General features: G+C 46.3%; 2 protein-coding genes and 1 long non-coding RNA gene across 6 annotated transcripts in view; 2 read left to right on the top strand and 1 right to left on the bottom strand.

Moving 5' to 3' along the window:
• ANXA13 (annexin A13) overlaps positions 1-6,469 on the top strand; it is a 32,023-nt gene extending 25,554 nt beyond the window's left edge. For all 3 annotated transcript variants that reach the window (XM_075085757.1, XM_075085755.1, XM_075085758.1), the window contains 5 exons: positions 1,214-1,282; positions 1,499-1,600; positions 3,877-3,952; positions 4,812-4,924; positions 6,130-6,469. In XM_075085757.1, the coding sequence (XP_074941858.1) occupies positions 1,214-1,282; positions 1,499-1,600; positions 3,877-3,952; positions 4,812-4,924; positions 6,130-6,249 (480 nt within the window). In that variant the 3' untranslated portion in view covers positions 6,250-6,469. The remainder of the gene's footprint in view (positions 1-1,213; positions 1,283-1,498; positions 1,601-3,876; positions 3,953-4,811; positions 4,925-6,129) is intronic.
• LOC142053707 (uncharacterized) lies at positions 6,444-13,129 on the bottom strand. The gene is made up of 3 exons (XR_012659300.1): positions 13,053-13,129; positions 12,247-12,360; positions 6,444-6,615 (listed from the first exon to the last, which is right to left on the bottom strand). It is a non-coding gene; the product is annotated as an uncharacterized LOC142053707 (long non-coding RNA).
• A 175-nt stretch (positions 13,130-13,304) lies between these two features.
• KLHL38 (kelch like family member 38) lies at positions 13,305-20,439 on the top strand. Of its 2 annotated transcripts, none has more exons than XM_075085754.1 (4): positions 13,305-13,541; positions 14,255-15,567; positions 16,997-17,102; positions 18,644-20,439. In XM_075085754.1, exons 2-4 carry the CDS (start codon positions 14,311-14,313, stop codon positions 18,928-18,930), a joined length of 1,650 nt encoding a protein of 549 aa, XP_074941855.1. In that variant the 5' UTR covers positions 13,305-13,541; positions 14,255-14,310; the 3' UTR covers positions 18,931-20,439. The 2 variants fall into 2 exon arrangements, with proteins under 2 accessions (XP_074941855.1, XP_074941854.1); XM_075085753.1 differs by having other exon boundaries at positions 14,092-15,567.
• Positions 20,440-20,726: the final 287 nt, after the last annotated feature.

Raw genomic sequence — 20,726 nt, 5'->3', positions numbered from 1 at the left:
AGGAATGCAATGTGGTGGCCATTCTGAGCAGACAGCCCTTAGAAATGAAAAGATTAAATAAATAGAAGCTTTAAAGACATAACATATTCTAAACACACCACAATTAGACTCTCATTTTGGAAGGCATGGATACATCTCTCTCCAGCCTCTTGGGGCATATTTTCAGGAGTGACAAATACATATTATTCATAGATAATTTTCATAGGTTAGTCCTTCATAATTTGTACCAGGAATTACAGTGAATTACAGGAATTAGTGAATGCTCAGAGTATATAGGTTAGGCAAGAAAATATTCTGCCATATTCTGCCAAAATATTCTATCAGGGCACATCCAGCACCATGAAAACCATCACCACTTCACTGCAGGTACTGGGAACCTTTTTGCAGTAGCTGGATGATGGATACACTAACATTTCTCCTCAGAAACTTTGCACCTTGAGCCCAGGGTGCTGTACATACCCAGCAGCTCAGCCCTCGGGGTTGAAACCAAAGGCCGTGTTGGGGCAGTCCTGCCACAGCTCTGACTGCACATTTCAGCCCCATTCCCACCCCAACATCTGGCCACGCACACTACTAGTTCCCACCAATGGAAAAATACCTGCAAGAAATGGCAGAAAGCAGAACCACAGGGCAAGGCAGGTGGGAAAGGGACCTCTGGAGCTCCTCTGATCCAGCCCTCCTCAAAACAAGGCTAACTCCAAATTCAGATTAGGTTTGCCACTGATTTTGTTTTCCACTCTGGACTTGTGCTGGCTGGGGGAGGGAGCGGGAACGCCCATGGGATGGCAAGGGGGCTGAGGACAAGGTGGGGCCAGCAGGCCACCCTGCCGCAGGGGAGCATCCTCAGGGTATGGTCCTATGATGTGCAGCTGCCCAGCCCAGCCTTGATAGTCCCTTCCTGCTCCAGAGGCATCAGAGTTGCAGTCTGATAAAGGTCCCAGCACACAGCAAATAGAACTGGTAGATAAACCCTACCATACAGGCTTCACCTCTAAAGTCAGCAAAACCAGGGGCTGTGGTAAACTTGAGGACAGTATTCAAAACTGTACCACCAAGTCCCACTGTGCCCCATCACTAGGCATTGTCAGCAGATGGCAGCAAAACTATATCCAAAATATTTGTGAGGGCCATGAGCTGACAATCATCCCTTCCACTATGAAAAGTCACAGGCACTTGGTCTGTGGTTTTTTTACTGTCATGTCCTTTCCTGTAGGCAAGCCGAGATGAGGACCAGCAGGTCAATGCAGAGCTCGCTGAGCAAGATGCCACAGATCTGTATAAAGTAAGTGCAATTCTGGAAAAATACCTGTTTGCCCTGTGCTGCACAGCAAGGGCTGCTTTGGGGATGACTAAACACACCAGCACAGAGGCAATGGCAGTGTAAAGAGATGACTGAGGGGGGCACAGGCTGGATCTTAGTGGATCAAGGACTCTGGCTGACTTTTTGTCTCTACTGTGAATAAACAAGTGCTTCAAAAATTAACATGCAATTTTTAAGGCAGGAGAAGGCCGCTGGGGAACAGAGGAGCTGGCTTTCAATGTGGTCTTAGCAAAGAGAAGCTATAGTCAGCTGAGAGCTACTTTTGAAGCCTATGAAAAGGTGAGTTAATCTCTTCTGCAGTGTCTGTTGCATAGGGCCCAACATGTAGTTTGCAGACCCCACAATGACATGTAGAGCAGGCAATCCCTGATTTGCCATTTTAAAACTTCTGAATGCTTTAAGAATCTTGGAAAAACAGTTCTATATGGCTGGATCCTGATCTTATGGAAAGACACATTAGGGATAAAAGCTGTATCTTTTTCCAGTGAAGAACCTAATCCCCTCCATAACCCACACAACGTCCAGCCAAATATATGTCATCATGTCATTTCCCAGCCACAGCTGCATGACAGTGGGTGTCCCCACTCCTCCAGGAGGACCAGCAAAGGAGCAGGTTCACAAACTCCTGCCCTGAAGGACGGTTTTGTTTTTCTGGTCTTTTCCCTCTCCTTCTCCAAAGCAGAGCCTGACAAGGTCTCTCATCCTGATCCCCCTGCTTCACACACTCATATTGGCTGGGCAGAGGCACATAGAATCATAGGATTATAGAATAGTTTGGGTTGGAAGGGACCTTTAAAGTTCATCTGGTCGAATCCCTCTGCAATGAGCAGGGAGATCTTCAACTAGATCAGGTTGCTCAGAGCCCCATCCAACCTGACCTTCAATGTTTCCAGGGATGGGGCATCTACCACCTCTCTGGGCAACCTGTGCCAGTGTTTCACCACCCTCACTGTAAAAAATTTCTTCCTTATATCTAGTCTGAATCTACCCTCTTTTAGTTTAAAACCATTACCCCTTATTCCATCACAACAGGACCTGCTAAAATGTTTGTCCCCATCTTTCTTATAAGCCCCTTTTAAGTACTGAAAGTACATCTCCAGACTCTTCCTCTCTGCCCATGCTGGGCAGACAGCCTGTGCAGATTCTTTGCTGCACTGTCTTCTGTCTCCAAGCATAAGGCAAAGTAGGTAGCAGGATCCCAGCTGTCTGGTACTTCTCCCTGTGTCACCCACCAGGGACATTTTACTCATGCCTGGACCTGGAACTGACCTCCCCTAAGACGTCTCACCTGGAAATGACCTGTGAAAGTCAAAGCAATGGGAGATCCAAGGTCCTTCTGGCAGCAAGGTGGAAGTTTAGCAGAAACATTTGTTCTCAGGAGAGGGTCACCCCTCCAGCCTCTGGCTCATAGTCCTGAACCTCCCTAGGATGACTCTGAGTTCATAGGAAAACTGTAACCCTAGGCACTGAAGACAAAAAGAATTCCAGTCAAGGCCGTATTTCGGTGTCAGCACAATAAGGAACCCGTAGTTGGAAGAGTGTTTGCAGCTTAATCCAAGTTTTGGTTTGTTGCTGGCAGGAGAACAAAACCAGTCACTAACTGATTCTCACTCAGAGTGGCCCAAACCCTGGGAGTTCAGTTAAATGTTCTGATAGCCAAGCTACCTTGGCTTTTTGATTCCTAAAGCCAAGCAGATCAGGTTGCCCAAACCGATCTGCCACATCCTGCCTGGCTGTATTTGAATCAGAAGCGGGCCAAGATTAGAGCCATGCAGACATCAGTCCTTCTCTGCATTTGGAAAGATAAATAAGGGCCAGATCTAAACCAGGTTGAGGGTTTGCAGAACTTGAGCCCAAATCCTCAGCAGGTACCCCTTCCCGCATTGTACCTGTGGTCTCCCAGCTCTGACCTAGAAGTCCACTAGAGCCTTGAACCATGCAGGGCCATTCTGATAAGCAAAACAGATCAAAGTAAAAGGCTTTGAGGTTCACAAAGGTCAAAAAACTCAGGATAAACTCTGTTTTGAAGTGGCAGTCTGATTTTCCCCTTTCCTACATAATAATACAGAAACTCGAGAACAAGTGCAGTGCTTGTAAACTTTCCCTGGCAAGGCAAAGACAATAAGTAACAAAACTTCATAGAGTTGGTAAAGCTCCAAAAATTATCTTATTAGTGTGGGAGCCATCCAGAGCCTTTGACAGAGGGGTTAGCAGAAGCTCAAACAGTTTCTCCTGACTAGGGGTCACTCAAGAAGAAGCTGCAGCTTCTTTGTCCTAGAAGCCCTCAGATATGTGTGACCATTTGATTTGGGTTGTCCATCTCTTAATTGTTGTGTCTTACCTGGCTGCATAGATCTGCTCTTGGTGGCAGTGGATCTGTGGGCACTTACACCAGAGGAGAACTTAATTTGCCCTTGATGTTCTCCCGTGGAAAGGCTCTAAAGGGTCTGAACTGGCCTCTTGTCATTGGATCCTAAATCTGATGCCGGTTTCATGGAAGTGGGATGACATGTACAGACAACAGCCCTGATGGTTCCTTTTTGTTGTCCTTGTAGGTGTGTGGAAAGGACATAGAAGAATCCATTAAAAGTGAAACATCTGGAGATCTGGAGAAGGCTTATCTCACTCTTGGTAAAAAACACAAAAAACAAACAAACAAAAAAAACCACAACCACATCAAGAGCTTTCTTTTCTAGTTCTTGCCATCATCTGACATTGGTTGTTGGGGCTCTGTGTACAGCCTGGTGACAGATCAAGATAGCCCTAAATTGAGCTGACATATCTGCCAGGAAAAGAAGAGTCAGTTTTCAGAAGTGATTTGGACCCCTTGGTTTTAGAAATAAAACCAGCTGTGTCTAGCAACACCAGCTGTGTTGCTAGAAACAGCTCCTCTCCATGCAGCTAAATTATTTGCCCTCTAACACAGCGTGGCCACCTCCGAGCTGCCCCTGAGGCCATGGCTGTTGATAACTTCCAGTGGATGCCTGGGCACTGTCAGAAGTGTGCTACCCAGCCACAAAAATGTACAGGGTCCTTGATGGCAATTTAGCAATGGGGATGACTGTAACTGGAATTTAAGGCTGTGCCCTGGCTCTGGTTAGCTTACTGGTATTGCTGTTATCCATCCAGATCTGGGCTCTCCCAAATCTTGCCCCATGAGCTGTGGAGTGAGCAGCTACTCCTAGAATAAATGGGCAAGAGGAACTCCAGAGGGGCAAATGCTCATTCTCATTAATTTCATTTTCACTGTGGAATGGCAGAGTCAATGCTTTCCCCATGGAGACATGTACATCCCCATTCAGACTCCAACCTTCTCCTTGCACACTGATAGGGGATCAGTCACAGAATGAAAGCACTACTAGCTCATATGTCTGAGCATAAACCCTGGAGAGTTTCCTTTATTTCTTCCTTATTTATTGCCTTCTCATTGAAGATGTATCACAAAGTGTAAATATACAAGTATAATGAAGTCTCTTACTGTTTTCCCTAGTCAGCTGTGCCAAAGACTGCCCAGGTTACTTCGCTACACTGCTGCACAAGTCGATGAAAGGAAGTGGGACTGATGAAAAGACCTTGATTCGCATCCTTGTGACCAGGGCGGAGGTAGGGTTCCCTGCGACCTGTAATACCTCACACCAGCTCTGGGAGAAATACAAATGTAGAGGGTATGGAGGGAGTCCTGGTAGATCATGTGCTCAGTCAACCCATTTCAGCCCAAGGACATCAGTGGTCACACTCTGCTTTTGTACCCAGGCAACTCTAATTTTGATATTGCATCTACTTCTGTTTGCAAAAGAACTAAACCAGAAAGCATGCAGGCAATTTCAAGTGGAGTCAACTGTACCTGGTTAAAACTAACATATGGGGAGGTCTGGTCCCAACAGGATGTGTAAAAGTAAATTCCTAGTTAATTAATGATAAAGCAGCAGTCCCCAAATTAAGAACTGTGTATAAAGATATGTTGCCAATTCTCTCTGATTCCAGCAGGGAAAATCAAAGGGGGAGGAGGGAAGAAAAATAAAGAGCCAAAGGAGATAACTGTAATTTTAAAAAGCACGAAACTGCACAAGACATTGAGATCTCAAACACAGTCTTTAAGTCTTCCTTCCTTGTAAGCTTTGTATGTTGTAACCCCAGGGCTGTTTCAGTCTTGACGTGGAGGAGTTGTTCACAGGGATGAGGAGAGCATATTTCTCAACGATGAGCAGTATGAGAAATTAGGCTCCAGGGTAGTCTCTCTGTTAAGACAAGGTCCAGTCATGATAATATTTAAAACTCCCAGTGATAAAGATCAGACCCATGCCAATGGGTGCCTTTTCACAGGAAATCTCGAGACACTTGTGTTTAGTTCTCCCCACTCAGTACCCAGGAAATTACTTTTGTGGGTGGAACAAAATTATCTTTTAGCCATACTCCTGGAAGTGCCTCTTCCCCTGCTTGCCACCACAGAGTAGCCTCGGGAGTTCCCAGTGACCCATGTGAGTTTGTCAATACCAAGGCTGTGCCCGCATGGCACCAGTGAGCATCGGCCAGAGATGCCCCTGGCCATCCTGGCACAGCTCCCCACAAAGGCCCATACTCCTCTTCGCAGCTAGCATTCCCTCACCACACTATCTGACAGGAGCTTACCTCAGATCCAAATGTTAAGGTGAAAGTCCTCCAAGAGTTTTAGACCTCCTGCTTTCTCCTCTCCTCCTCCCACCGGGTGCGGTAGACCTTGGATCAGACCCCAAGGGTCCTGGTAGGAGCAGGGCATATTACTCAAAGCACATCCCAGTCGTCTACAAAGGCTCTTGGTGTCTCCTCAGAGTGACCTGCCAGCAATAAAGGAGAAGTTCCAGCAAATGTACAAGAAGTCGTTAGCTGAAGCTGTCCGATCTGATACCTCTGGGGACTTCAGAAAGTTGCTGCTGGCTCTTTTGCACTAAAAAGCCATCAAGAATGAAGAGGCATGCTGAGCAGCCACTTCTTGATTAGTTTCCAAAATAGCATCCAAAAAATGTGGCATTAGCACAAAGAAAAAAATCCAATTTATTTTCTTTCCAGCTGGGAAATATGTTGCCAAGTAGTGCTCGACGTGAGGTTTATGTTATGGCTATCTCGCCAAATGTCCTTAAGCAATAAAGACATGTTAAAAAAAAAACTAAATCTAAATTGACCTCTTTGTGTTTGCATATGTGGAGGAATCTTCTGTCACTGTTTCTTCTGGGTAGATTTTCTGTCTTTCTCTCGTTCTGAAGATTATCCCTGTTCTTTCCCCAATTCGATGGGTGCCATGTCATGCTGTTACGGTCCTGCCAAGAGAAAATGGACACCAATTTCTTCTCAGACCATTATTGCAGCTCTTTAAACAACCTGAGGGCTGTGAATTAATTATTTAAGTCAGGCCCTGATGAAAATCATGCTTTCAACAGGGAAGTCAGAGTGATTGCCCTGTCTGAGTTGTCCTCTCAGCATAGTCACCTCCTAAGTTATTCCATGAAGGAGATACAGACTTGCAGTCCCCATGAGCAGCACCTCCCGGGATATGATGCAGGAGCACAGCTGGGGAAGAGACGGGGCTTCATGAGGTAGATCTGTCAGGCAGGGAAATGCTGTTCCCACAGAGGCAGAAATGGCACTCAGGGCAGCTGCCTGGTCTCCATCCTGGAGGTTTCCAAGACCTGACTGGACAAAACACTGAACAACCTGGTCTGATCTCGTAGTTCACCCTGCTTTGAGCAGGAGGTTGCACTAGAGACCACCGGAGCCTGAATTACCCTGAAATCCTATAATCATATGAGAAGACAATGTAGATGAAAAATAACATGACACGGCCTGACAAATAAGAAGAGAGAGAGAAGTGTCTGGGTCAAGGTGATGGACTTGTGAGCATTTCTCCATGTCTGGCCCCTTCCCCCTTTTGAGTGACGCCTCTGCAAGGAGAAGGGTCTTTCTGATGGCACCTAATTCCCATTGAAAATTTCTGAAACACTGGACCTGTTTCTCCATGCTTGTATCACTGTCACAGCAGTAGTATGTGGCCAACTAGTTATAGTCATTAAAGACAGAGCAAAATAAATTGGAGATGGGAAAGATGGAGGGCTTGTAGGAATGATGATATGGGTGTCACACAGGTGTAACAGGATGTTCAGGCATTTTAGAAGCCTGAGCCTCCTTTGGCAACATTTCTAGCAACGTAAAAATATCGGGCAGATCCTGAACCTGAAATGAACCATCTGATTCTGGATTTGCCTTTATCAAAGGCATTTTAATGTTCAGACCCAGAAAGAGCAGAGCAGTGTACGGGATCTGCATATTTTCTTGTTGCTGTTGCCATGGGGCTCTTGTAACCAGAGACTATAGAAAGGATAGATGAATAATCTACTTAGGTGTCCAGTGTTCCTGGTGATATTTTATCCTCCAGAGGTCACACTGTATGTTCAGTCCAAAATAAGCTGGCAAGCACCCATTCTTAAATGATGTAGTTTGAAGAAAAAGCCAGCAGTTGTCTGAAATGCACATGAAGGAGCTGGTTTAGGCAAAGGATTTGTTTTTAAATATTCCAACAACAGTGCCCAAAGCTATATGAGTGGTTTCTGTGAAACCTCTAAAAGCTCAGCACACTTTAAGCCCAGCTATGTCCTTATTTAATATGAAGCGCATAACTTTGGCAGCCAAATTTATTTTTGCCTGAAGACTGTTTTAATTAACGCCAGTAGGTCATTCTGACTACAGAAGGAAGAGTACAATTGCTTTCATCTTAATCTTTCACTCTTTAATTAGAGATTGGCCTGAAACCAAGCCAGGAGCCCCACACATCTTCACACCCACACATACTGGGCCAAAGTCATTATTGAATTACACACTATATCTCTCTATCTGTACACAATACATACAGTGATGGCAGTGACACTTGTGAAGTTGCTCTGTGTCTCCAGTGCTGTAAGAGTAAAACTCGTCCCTATGCCTCTATAACAAAAGTTTAGGTCAGAGGTTCAAAATTCATGTTCAGATTTTAAGACCAGTGTCTACAGATGTAGTCTGTTACCTCACCTACAAGATCAGAACCAAACCCAGATTCGATCAAGTCTTAAACAGCCTTAGTTCAGAATTAAGTACCCTGCCAATGTGGATGACAGCCATGGTGATAGGGCACTCATGGAAATCGTGTTTGCTGAGCAGCCAAATAGAAAATTAGTTACAATACTGTGTTAGTTAGAGAGAAGGATCATAAGGGTATCCGGACATAAAGAATAGGAGGAAGACCACATAGTTGGCAAACAGTAGCAGCAGAAGGAAGATAGCAGACGTCTCTGTGGGCAAGAGGCAGCATTCACAAGGTGCAACAAAGGAAATTCCTATCAGACATACAGAAAAAACTTCTTCACCAGGAGAGTGGTTCGGGCCTGGAGCAGGTTGTCCAGAGAGGCTGTGAAATCTCCACCACTAGCAACCTGATCTAACTCTGAAGTTAACCCTGCTGTGAGCAGGAGGTTGCACTAGGTAAGCTCCCAGGGGCTCCCCAATCCAGTCATCCCACAACTCTAGGAGAATTAGGTAGTCTGTGGGCAGGAGACCACACCTAGCAGTGCTTTGTGGAATAGTCATTGGATTTCTGTTGCCTGAAGTAACGTGAAGGACTTCATTTTATTGTCACATACAATTGTCCATTGATTCCTCATATTCACACTGGATTCTGTTTACTTTTCAATGTCTTCTCCACTACTTGCTAGCTTGGGGAGTTTCATCATCTTCAGCAAACATGAGATGTCAATGAGGGAGCTAGAGGACAGCTGTGGTCAAAGGGCTGTTTTCCCCATCCAGTGAAGCAAATAGTTAATCCACACTGGGCTCCAGCTGAGCGTGGACAGGACTCAGGGAGGCTGCTTCAGTGTGGAGTATCAGAATGAGTCCAAAACCGGGTGCTGGGTGTGGGGAAACATTTCCTTCACATGTCCAACCCAAACATCACATGTGGAGTTAGGTCTTCTGGTGGTACCCTGATAGATGGGTGAGATGCAGTTGATTAGAAAGGTCCCTATCCATGCTATCTCTTGATAGTAGTTTGCTAATATAGACATATCTTCACTCTTTCAATACACATATTCATTATATACATTTACAGACATGTAAATATGCAATACATAAATCTAATAATTTCCTAACACATTAGTCTTCCTTTCTGCTCCCATATTTCTCTCCGCTCCATCTTATAATAAGCCAAACTGTGTGAGGTGCCCATCTTTCCCTGGTTAGTGCCCGCTGTCCAAGCTCCACACTGCCAGGGCATGCCGCATCCCAGGCAGTGCTGGCTGCTCGCCCAGCCTGGGCTGAAGGCTGTCACCCCAGCCAGCCACCACTACTGCTTGGGGCATCTTCCCATCCTCTCCGACTCATGGCATCTGATTAATCATGATCCCTGTAATTGTCTCTTTTTACAACGAGGAATGTTAATCCTGGGTTTTGTTCCCTCTCCCAGTTTTATAAAGACCATAATAAGGAATATTTTTTCTTGTCCATTAAATAAGACTGCAAATCTGGGGAAAGGGATGATCCCTCTCTTGATAACTGTGGGGGCTGGTACTCATTGAGGCAGTGCACGTAACACTGAATAAGCTCAGTGAAGTCTCTGCCTTGAACAGCACTTTTTCCTTATCCATATTTGTTCATTTTCACCTGAATTGTAATAGGATCATTGTATGACTTTTAGAAGTTGTCTGACATAACCAGTCTTTTCTGTGCACCTGTCTGCTGACCGATTAGGTTACAGCTTTTTTCCGCTCTGTTGCTTAGTGCATGATAATAGACATTTCATCATCCCATTACATTAAAACATAAGAAGACCTGCTCTTGGTATGACCAAAGGTTCAACCATCCTAATTCCAAAACTGGGCAATCCAAAACACTTAAGGAGCGAGAGCAGAAGGAGTGGGATGAGAATACAGCATTGCAGCAATGTGGTCGTTCTTTGGTAGATATTTCCATTTTCTAGAAACTGGCCATTGATGGGGTTCATTCAGCAGCGGTTGCAGAGTCACTGTTTTTAACAGTCCCCAATGGCTCCAGCCTCCCTCAGGGGATATGGGGGACCCACAGCATCGCATCCCACAGTGCTGCTGGGTCACATAACCTACAAACAAGCCCACTTTCCTGCTTGCACATGGTCTTCAGATCAGCCCATTATCTGTGCAGCATCCCACTCCCGTGGTTAATGCAGTATCCTGTCCTCCCAAAAAAGACTGCTCAGACCTGGTTCCGTCAATAGCTTGCCAACTTAGGAAACCTGCCTCAAGAACTCATTCAATAACAGACTTTCTTAGACAAGTTGCACTGTCCCACAGAAGAAAGAGCTTTTCCCTCTCACCGGAGGTCATGCTGCAGCAGTAGGAGCCATATAGGACACACTGTTCTAGGATATGCCATGAAAAATTATTTCTAGTTTATTTATAAAGGAAATCCTAACTAAGCAGTGCTGATGTGCCCACTTGGTTGGAGATGTGTCTGAAACCATAATCTCTGGGAAAGAAGAGAGAGTTGTAAAGCAGGCAGCAAGAGCTTCATTGCTCAGGAGCCTTGGCCCCAAATTGGCAGGTACCGTGTGGGGACCCAGCAGGGAGCAGCAACCTGCTCCCATCCCACCCCCCACCCCCACCCCACCCCCGAGAGCAATAAGCTATTTGAACAGCACACACTGTACTCTGGGTTAGCAGGCGTTTGCATAACCATGCAAAGCCCTCAAGCCTGGGATCTTCTAAATAAATGCCACATTTATCAGTATCTAAAGCACAAGAACATCCCACCTACCCTTCCCTGACCGCATATAGCAGTGTCATTAGTGAAGTCAGATAGCATCATTTGTTTCTTTAAGGGTTAAAAAAATAATCCTCAGGCACTGCCAGGAAGAAGCAGAACTAAACAGGCAGCAAAGAGAGCCAGAACAGAGATATAAAGCTAAATCAATCATCAAAACGGACCTCAGTGAGAGCATATACATACAGAGCAAGAAAGAAAGGGAGAGGGTGTTTTGTTTGGGTAGCTAATGTTCTTTAGATGAGGAGAGAGAAATTCTTTGTTGTGTTTTTAATGCCACTCTAAATATTTACAGCAAGATCATGGCCAGCTGGTGAGGCAGCGGCGGCAGGGAATGGGGAGGGGAGGGTACATTTTCCCCAGCGCCCCAACATCATCCTCCATGTTGTCTCTTTACTCAAGGAGAGGGAAAAGGCTGCACATTGCCATGTTTACCCTCAGAGTGACTCATCTACAGGAATCAAGTCCAGTGGCTCCTACCCTTCCCCTCCGTCACCTCAACTGGCCATTCACACATGCATGTGCACACAGATGCACAGATTGTGTGGGAAGGGAAGATGCCACAGCCTCCAAAAAGCTATGCCAGCCCGACACCACCCTGTCTTTAACATGGGTCTGGGCCTTCAGGGTTTTGTCTAGCCTTCAGGCATTTCACCATGTTATTATGCTGTGTTGAAGTCTCTGAGAAAGGCCACATATGGCATGACCTGTGATGCAAAGCTGCTGTTTTTAGAGGAACAGGCTGCCCCATCCCTGCAGTCTGTTGGGCCATGGACGTAGGGGCAGGAACATACGGAGGACTGCGAACACCAGTGCAGCACAGGAATTGACATAAGGGCACTGTGGCTCCCAACGATTTTCGATCATCTGCCTCGCTGTGACTAGACGCAGACATGAGTCACCCGTGAGCTTTGGCTTTGAAAATATGAGAAGGAGTTTTGCTTTAACCTTGTGTTTCCCTGTGGTAGCAAGGCTTAGAAACAACATTTTGGATTCAAGCCCATCCCAGAACAAAGGGAGGAATTTCAGCATAGATGAGAGGCCCAATTCAGTTACCCAGGCACAGGCAGCCAATGCCATTTTTCTTGAAACACCCAGGAAATTGGCACAGAGCTGGGACACATCACACTGACCTGCTGGAGACCCCAACTGGGGGCCAGCTGGGGTTGAGGAGGATCTTCTGCTGGCACAAGGCGCTTGACTGATCCCAGCCCTGGGGAAGGATTTAGGCTCATCTTTGCAGATACCTACATGGGAGTGGTAAATATGGACACCTACATGTGATTGAGGCAGCTGAGTACCTGTGGAGACCTAGCAGTGCCTGGAGGACTGTTCACCTGCCCAGATATAAGTGGTACTTACCGGTGACCTGAATAACTTGGCAGACTCGGTTGTATCGACTAAACCTCACTGGCTGCAAAAGGAGCCAGGGCACCTTCTTCATGTGCAGGCATCTGCAGTTAGGGGCCCCATCGAGGTGTCTGTCCTGGGGAGCCAAGTGCCACCCTGGGACCCTGGTTTCCAGCTTGCTGCACTCACTTCAGCAACATGCTCCAGTCCTTCCACCCGTAATGTTGAGCTTCCCCAAGCCACCTGCTTGAGGAGTTCTTTGCTAAGGGTTTCAGAGAGCTGAGGTCCATACACAAAAGGCCACAACCTGGTATTTTCTCTATGAAATATCAAGCAGCATCATAAAGATAAACTGCTCCAAGAGTGAACTTCACACTCTGCTTGGCAGACTTAGCTGGGCTCTCCCTTCCCACCTTGGGGCAGGCCTGAGTGTGGGGGTCCCAGTGCATCAGCATCTCCCACCAGACTGCAACGGACCAACGCTCCCCAGATCTCTCCATAAGGTGGAGACACGGTCCATCCCACCGGGGTCCCTGGAAGCCCTTCTCTCCCCCTCTTTCTCTATGGAACTACAGTGACAGTGCATTACCTAGCGTGAGGCATTGCTGACTGTTTACAGGCTTCTAGAGTTCCCAGGCACTTTAGGACAGGGTCCTGCTGCTGTTTCCAAATGGACAGCCAGGACGTTTATAAGTGAACTTTTCTCTCCATGTCTATTTATTATATGTAAACATTTGCCAGAAAAACACCACTCGGGCATGCTCAGTACTGGCCAGGTCATTGCAAAAGGCAACAGCGGTGTCACATGTGATAACAGCGAGAAGCCCGTGTGTGCCTATTCTTAGCGCTGGAATGTATACAATGCCCCACCGCCTCGCCGCTCCTGCGCACAGATCCCGAAAGCGGCAAAAGTGACTTCAGAATAAACACATCCAGAAATCACCCTCTATGAATCACTTACCTACTGAAAGAAACGTCCTGTGAGTTTATAGGTTTTTATCCAGGCTCTAGCTATGGAAAATCTCAGCAAGAAAATAAACGACAGAGAGTAAGTGCATGCAGTGAAGGACAACAGAAGGTAAACGTTTCTACCCTACCATTTCACTGCAGGTTGAGCAGTTAGCCATGACAATAGATACTCATCATATTGTTCTGCCTGGCACTTAATTTAGTCATTGTGTGTCTGATTAACACTAAAAAAGCCACAGCTAAGCAGAGTTAATAAATAACCATTTTAATGCAGATTCCCAGTCTCCAGGGTTTCGTTTGCCCTGCCGCAGAGTTCAGCTCTGCCAGATTTACATTCTTTGGGAGTGACTAACTCTAGGGGAAAGAGATGCAAGCTACTAAACTGCTAATACTTTAAAATAGTGAATAAATGTCTAAGCACATTTATTCAACGCAATTAAAACGAACAAACCAATTGCTTCAGCTGTCCAGCTTTCATCCCGAATCAGTGAGATAACTTCAGTGCTTTTGCTTCTTGCCAGGGACACAGGCAGTGCTGACCTCAGAGCTGCAACCTATCTGATAACTTTATGAAAATTTTAAAGGGTCTTAGTGACCTTTTACTTTCTTTATTATTTTCCCACTGTGCTTAACCCATGTTCCGTTTCTATGCATAACAGTGAATGGATATTTAGAGCAACATCAAAGTCCCGATTTTTTCCCTTGAAGCTGGATATTTCAATAAAAGCTGCTAAGAATTTGGTTTTTTCTGCCAAGTCCAGAATTCATATCTCTTTTGTTTTGCTATGGAGGAGGGATTCACTGAGAGGTTTCTCTTCAAAGATCAGGACTTCTCTTCCGAACTGCTGAAGCAGCTGAATGCTCTGCGGCAGAGCGGGATGCTGACTGATGTTACCCTCTGCTCCGGAGGCTCCGAAATCCCCTGCCATCGAAATGTGCTGGCTTCCAGCAGTCCATACTTCAAGGCAATGTTCTGTAATGACTTCAGAGAGAGTCGCCAGCCTAAAGTCATCCTGAAGGGCATCGACGCTGAGATTTTGGATCAGATTATTCTTTATGTTTACACAGGGGAGATTCTTATATCTGCTGAGAATGTCCTGTGCCTGTTGGAAACAGCCTCCATGCTGCAGTATGCTAAGCTGTTTGAGGCCTGCTCTGCCTACCTCCAGGACAAGCTGACTCCTGACAACTGTCTGAGCATGATCAGACTGGCAAAACTCTTGAACTGCCAAAGCCTGAATAAGAAAGCCAAGGCTATGGCTTTGAAATGTTTTCCTGAGGTGGCCTCTTCTGAGGACCTGAAGAACCTTTGTCCCTTGGAGCTTATCGATTACCTTGGGGATGATGAGCTCTGCGGCGAGGAGGAGCAGGTCTTTGAGACACTGATGGTCTGGATCCGACATGACCTCCAGGCAAGACAAGGCTATATCCAAGAGTTGTTCAAGAAGGTCCGGCTTCAGTACGTCCACCCAACTTTCCTCTTCCACTTCATTGCCAATGACTCCCTTGTTCAGGCCTCACCCACTTGCAGGAGCATCCTTGAGTCAGCCCGGAGACATATGTTTTCCTTGTACAGCACCAACACACCTGACATCAAGCCCATGGTGCACGTTCCTCGCAGATACTCCAACCAGGAGTTCCTCATCATCATTGGTGGCAGGAAGAACAGCCAGCAGACAACAAGGGATGTCCTGCTCTATGATGACAAGACAAACCAATGGCTAAGCCTGGCCAAACTTCCTGCGCGCCTGTACAAAGCCTCTGCAGTGAGCTTACACAGCAATATTTTTGTGCTTGGAGGGATGCCTGTTAGCAATAAGAAAAGCCCAGTCAGTGATAATATTTATATTTACTCCCTCAAACTCAATCAGTGGAGGTTGGTTGAGCACATGTTAGTTCCACGTTACTCCCACAGAAGCTTGGCATATAAAAATTATATTTTATCATTCGGTGGAATTGGTGAAAACCAGGAAATCCTGAATTGTGTGGAAAGATACGATAGCATCTACAACACCTGTGAGAGCATGGCAAACATGCCTGTCGCTGTCCTTCACCCTGCTGTTGCTGCCAAAGATCAGAGGGTCTACCTCTTTGGGGGAGAAGATATTATGCAAAACCCTGTCCGGCTGATCCAGGTAATGGTCAGACCTGCTAGTCGTAGGCAGTTTCATCTAAGGTATTCATCAGTTCATCACCCTCCTGAGGAAATCAAGCCCGCCAAAACTCGTTATTGTGAGTTGTCTCAAGAGGCAGGATGAGCTGACACATGGCTTCAGGGAAGTCTTGTCTGCAAGGAGCATTGCAACTCTTTCATTTTCCCCTTTGAGTGTTTTTCAGGCACAAGCCCCAAGGTACCTCTTCGGGTGTCACTCAGCTCTGCTGCTGGTGGGCATCAGGGCCAGGGCTGCTGCAGGTCATGCTATGGCAGGCAGCGGCTGACTCCCCTACCTGGCTTCATGCCCGTAGCCAATCTCACCAAAATCAGTGCTTTCCACTTGGCAGCTGAGCTGGGGGCTCAGCCGTGCACCTGCTCGTTCGCAGCAAAAGCAAAGATTCACTATCATTAGATCAATTAGATTCTCACTCATCAAAGGGACAAGACTTACACTGACAGTTATTTCATATAAACAGTTGTGTTAAAAATGTGGCTCTTGCCACATGTTGCTGGCTCTCTGCCTGCTTTCAGCAGTTATACTCTATTAGGAGGAAAAAATACATTAAATCCTTTCTTATCTGATTTGATGCTTTACCAACATTGTAGTGTTACTTTTCCCATAAGTGTTTTTCACTAGTTTAGATGTTTTAGCTAAGAAGGATCATTAAGGGCTAAGATGGCAGCCAGCATACGAGCAATACTTCTTTATGGTGATAACGCTACCTGATTATCAGGGGGAAGGAAATGTATTTATCAGTAAGTGGGGAGATGTCCTGGAAATATTCGCTATATTAAGAAGCGGATGACATGACATAAAAGTTTGCGTCGCCCAGATACAGATGACTGAATGATGATTATCTGGCAACAGGTCTTTTTCTCACTTAAATTGATGACTTAGATACCACCCTAAGTTCCACCAACAAGTCCCTTTACCAATCTGAGTGCATACCAGCCACCAGCACAAATACAGCGGCTGGGCAAACACGGTGGCTGCCAGCAGAGCTAGGTGAAGTTGAGGTTTGCCTAGGAAATTGCTAAGGCTAAGGGAACAATACACTAACTGGAAAATGAAATGACATGTCTTTCACTTTGGGAAAGCATTATCCAGGAGTTACAGTGATTTAATGGCCATGCAGAGATTTACAGCCAAGAAGCTTGCATATGGCAGATACACTCTGCCTTAGTGCATGTGCTAGCATCTCCTGAGCAGACAAGCCTGGAGAATTAGAACACTTTCCAAGGAGACATATTAGGAAAAAACAGTGGGTAAATTCTCAGATTTCCAGCAGTTCAAGCCAGAGGATTGTATTCATTAGGGCAAAATAAAAACCATAAGTTCCTCTGTAATTATAATTGCCAGCTAAAATGCAACATAAACATCTGTGTGTGTATCTTTATTTATTTGTCAGGTTTACCATGTCTCCAGGAATATGTGGTTTCGGATGGAGACCAGAGTGGTGAAGAATGTCTGTGCACCAGCTGTCGTGATTGGAGACCAGATCATCATCGTAGGTGGTAAGGGCTCTGTTTCACCCTCCTTCCCGCCTCCCCCTGCCCTGCTCCTGCAGGATTTTGTAGCCTTCCTGCTTGGGGTCCTCTCTCAAAAAGCACATGGAGCTTGCAAAGGAAAGGAGGAGTGTGCCCACCCTCCATACGCATCCCTCATGGGGTCTCATGGCCATGGAAGTGGGGACAAGTTCTCCACAAGGCATCTTCTTACTCCAAGTAGCAGGACCTGAGTGGGGAGAAACTGGGGGAAAGCCAATGCAAGTTACTGCTCTGCAGAAGAAGGGAGGAAGCCAAGGACACGGGGGTCCTGCTCCTCCCCTGCTGACTCACAGCCTGGACCTCCCTGACTGCTCATCTTGGAAGGGTGGAGAGCACGGTTACCACAAGGCCATGGATGGCTTGTTGGGATGGGTGGGCTACAGGGCTCCAAGGGGTCAATCAGTCCTGTAGATGCCTCCTGAAATGTGCTGAGAGGGCTGTGAAACACTTGGAGAAGGGAAACTTCTCTGTGTCTTTTTCAACCTCAGGACCAGCATCTGTCTGTGGCATTTTGATGGATCACCTGTCATTGGTAGTTTGACACTCTACAGCCCTTAATGCAGCTCCCCTAACCACAGGCTGGTATGAGGAAGCAGGTGTTATCAGGCAGGCAAAATGGGAAATAAGGAAGGTTTAGCAGAGCAGAGGACTGAACCCAAATGACACAGAACTCGAACGTGGTGTCATGTCTCAGTGGTAGGCTGCTGCTACCATTTGCAGTGAGAACAGGGGAGAGCTGAGTCAAAAGGTCCATAAGGAAAGTGGCTTCAAGGCCTGCAAAACATGGGCCAGAGCAGTTTGTTTGCCATGGGCACTCTTGATTATCACAGGGACACACAGGCAAGGTACTGCCGGGTACCAAGCTTCCACACCTCCATTGGTCCCAGTCAATGGCCCTGGTACCAGCCCTTACCTCTCAGCAGATGCGAGGTTACATCACTCCTCAGTGGAAGAGCTGTCCATTGGGTCACCAGCATGGTAGCCAGCACAGACGTGGTACCTAGGGCTTTGGGAGTGGAGCAAGCACCGGTGGCACTTTGCTGTTGAGTACCCAGCTCCATTCAGTAGAAAGCTATGACTCCAACCCAACAAGACATTGTTGCTCCCTTCCCATGTGCCGTTGGTTTCTGTATTTCCTAGTGAAGCTCTAGGAGTCTGTTGGATGAAAAGGAATACTTTGGGACATTTGAAGGCACATGCAGAAAACTGCAAGCTCCAACTGTGTTTGACAGGTTGCTTGCCTGACCTGATGTGTTTTATGGTGCTCATTGAGCCTTGGCTGCCAAGGTGCTATGAGACAGGTTAAGGACAAACAGGAAGGGAAGATAGACAGACAGGCATTCTTCTGACACATCATCACTTCCCAGCTTAGATGTCTTAATTCTGCCAAATTATGTACCAGTATAATAGGTTTTGTTGAAGACTAGCAGGAAATACATTATCATTCCTTCTGCTGGCCATAAGCTCTAATTCCCATCTGTCTCCTCCACCTCTGGCTTTGCATTTAGGGTACACCCGGAGAATAATTGCTTATGATACAAAAGGCAACAAGTTCGTTAAATGTGCAGACATGAAGGACAGACGAATGCATCATGGGGCCACTGTCATCAAGAACAAGCTGTATGTCACGGGAGGACGTTGTCTCACCGCGGACAATGTCATCGAGGACTTGGATTCCCTGGACTGCTATGATCTAGAGACTGATACATGGACACCAAAGGGAAAACTGCCACACAAGCTCTTTGACCATGGGTGCCTTACACTCCAGTGTGTCCCCTGTTCTACCCTTCTCTAAATGACCTTTGGACATTTTGCGCTTTCCTTCCCAGAAAGGACCTACCTTGCTCTGCAGAGAGCACATGGGGAATCCTCATGGGGTCCCATGAACTCCTGACCTTGAAGGCATCAGTGGCATTAGTCGTTCCCCAAACACTCTGCCAGAAAGGTCATGAGCTTTGTGCTCATGCCCTGTTCACCTGACCAGTATTGCATGTGGTGCTCTAATCCAGCCCCGAGGCCCTATCCAGCGCCTCAGCAGAAAACAGGAAGAAGATGCTGGGTAAGAACCTGGTGCAGGATTTGGCCTTGTACAGACTTTAAAAAGAAGGGTGAATAGGAATGCTGGTATCTCCAGAGAAAGTAAGATCTGGGTAACCTGCATCTGTTAGCATGCACACTCCGCTGCATGCCGCAGCCCTTTGCTGCTCGGTGCTGACCAAGCTTTCCATTTTGAGTAGTGGGAACATTTAGAATAGGAAGCCCCAAGCTCTAGTCTTATAGCCAGCCCAGCAGCAGCTGCCTGCATTAGCTACAGCAGTCATCTCATAAAAAATAAAATTTTAATGTTCCTAACATCAAATTAGAAATTAGCAAAAGGTTGATGTTTTGATCTGAACTCTCACATCGCAGCAAGATGCAGATTTTACTTTTATGAGCTACCACTCTTTCACAGTGCAGGGAAGATTTTTGTTCCATCTGCCTGCTCTGCAAACAAGCGGGAGAAGGTGGGGTGGGAATGAAGATTGTCTGCATCTTCTTTTTTGAGGGATCTTGTTTTGCAGGGAGCTGGCTTCTCCTTTTGCATCAGGGATAGCAGTGCAGTTAGTTAGGAAGCCCTTTGGCTGATGGAATTCCTGAAATCTGGAATAGCAGAGAGGACACATGGGGGAAGGGGATGTAAAAGAGAAGAGGCATTTGGGAGGAACAATTTTTTTTTCTCTTTCTCCTCTCTCCAAACCACTGGAAAACAGCGATGAGAGAAAGCCAGTGACAGGAAACCAGCTTTCCAAGAAGAGCAAGTCTAAGTCTGCCACTTGGCAAAGCAGCTCTGGCTCCACCGATATTTTTGTGGGGTTCTGCCACTAAGTGCATATTTTTAAAGGGAGGGGATTAATCATCAGATACTGAACAGGCGAATTGTGAATTGCTGTCAGGTCACCAGGCTTGGTAAGATTGCTGAGATAGCAAGGAGCTTTAAAAAAATCACTGATGACCACCATCCAGAGAAAAGATGGCAGAAACATTAACCCTTTTTCCTCATATTTGAAAAAAAGTGGGGCTTTTCCAAGGATACAGGGTGGCATGAGGAAACCACGCTCAATCCTTCTTTTCACAGAAGGCTGCACAGCCATGTGGTCACCACCACAGTGCCGGACACCAACTCCAACTGCTAATATCCCCTCCCATAAGTCTGTATCTGGGAGCAGAAGGGCGACGGGAATAGTTAAGTAAGTGGGGGTCTGGAAGGAAGACTTGTGTATCAACTGCTGTTTTAACAATGCAAAATAAAATGGTTATTATTGTTTGTATGAGTTTTGTGTTCAGGAGTCCCCATTGTTCCCTTTGCATTGTTGATAAAGGGAATTGTTTCTGTACCAGCAGTGTTTGCCAGGGTTTCCTTCTAAGGATCTGAGTAAACCTGCAAAAAATGAGTGGGAACCCAAACTCATCTCCCAGTGTGGAAGCCTTTGGCTACATTTTCCCTCTGTCTTTCAGTCTATATCATCATCTCCTCCCTGTGCAAAGCAGGACTAAATCACAGCACTTGCCAAATTGGACCGGAGCAGTGATTAATTCTGCTTCCTCACAGGC

The sequence above is a fragment of the Phalacrocorax aristotelis genome, chromosome 2 (genome assembly GCF_949628215.1).
Source record: "Phalacrocorax aristotelis chromosome 2, bGulAri2.1, whole genome shotgun sequence".
NCBI lineage: Eukaryota > Metazoa > Chordata > Aves > Suliformes > Phalacrocoracidae > Phalacrocorax > Phalacrocorax aristotelis.
This window is presented reverse-complemented; position numbering and strand designations above follow the sequence as displayed.

Bases quoted from the DNA above. Each gene is read 5' to 3' on its own strand.
- KLHL38 (XM_075085753.1), top strand. From the start codon at position 14,218: ATGGAGGAGGGATTCACTGAGAGGTTTCTCTTCAAAGATCAGGACTTC. The intron at 15,568-16,996 runs GTAATGGTCAGA...TTTATTTGTCAG, and splicing joins ACCCTGTCCGGCTGATCCAG to GTTTACCATGTCTCCAGGAA. The intron at 17,103-18,643 runs GTAAGGGCTCTG...CTTTGCATTTAG, and splicing joins CCAGATCATCATCGTAGGTG to GGTACACCCGGAGAATAATT.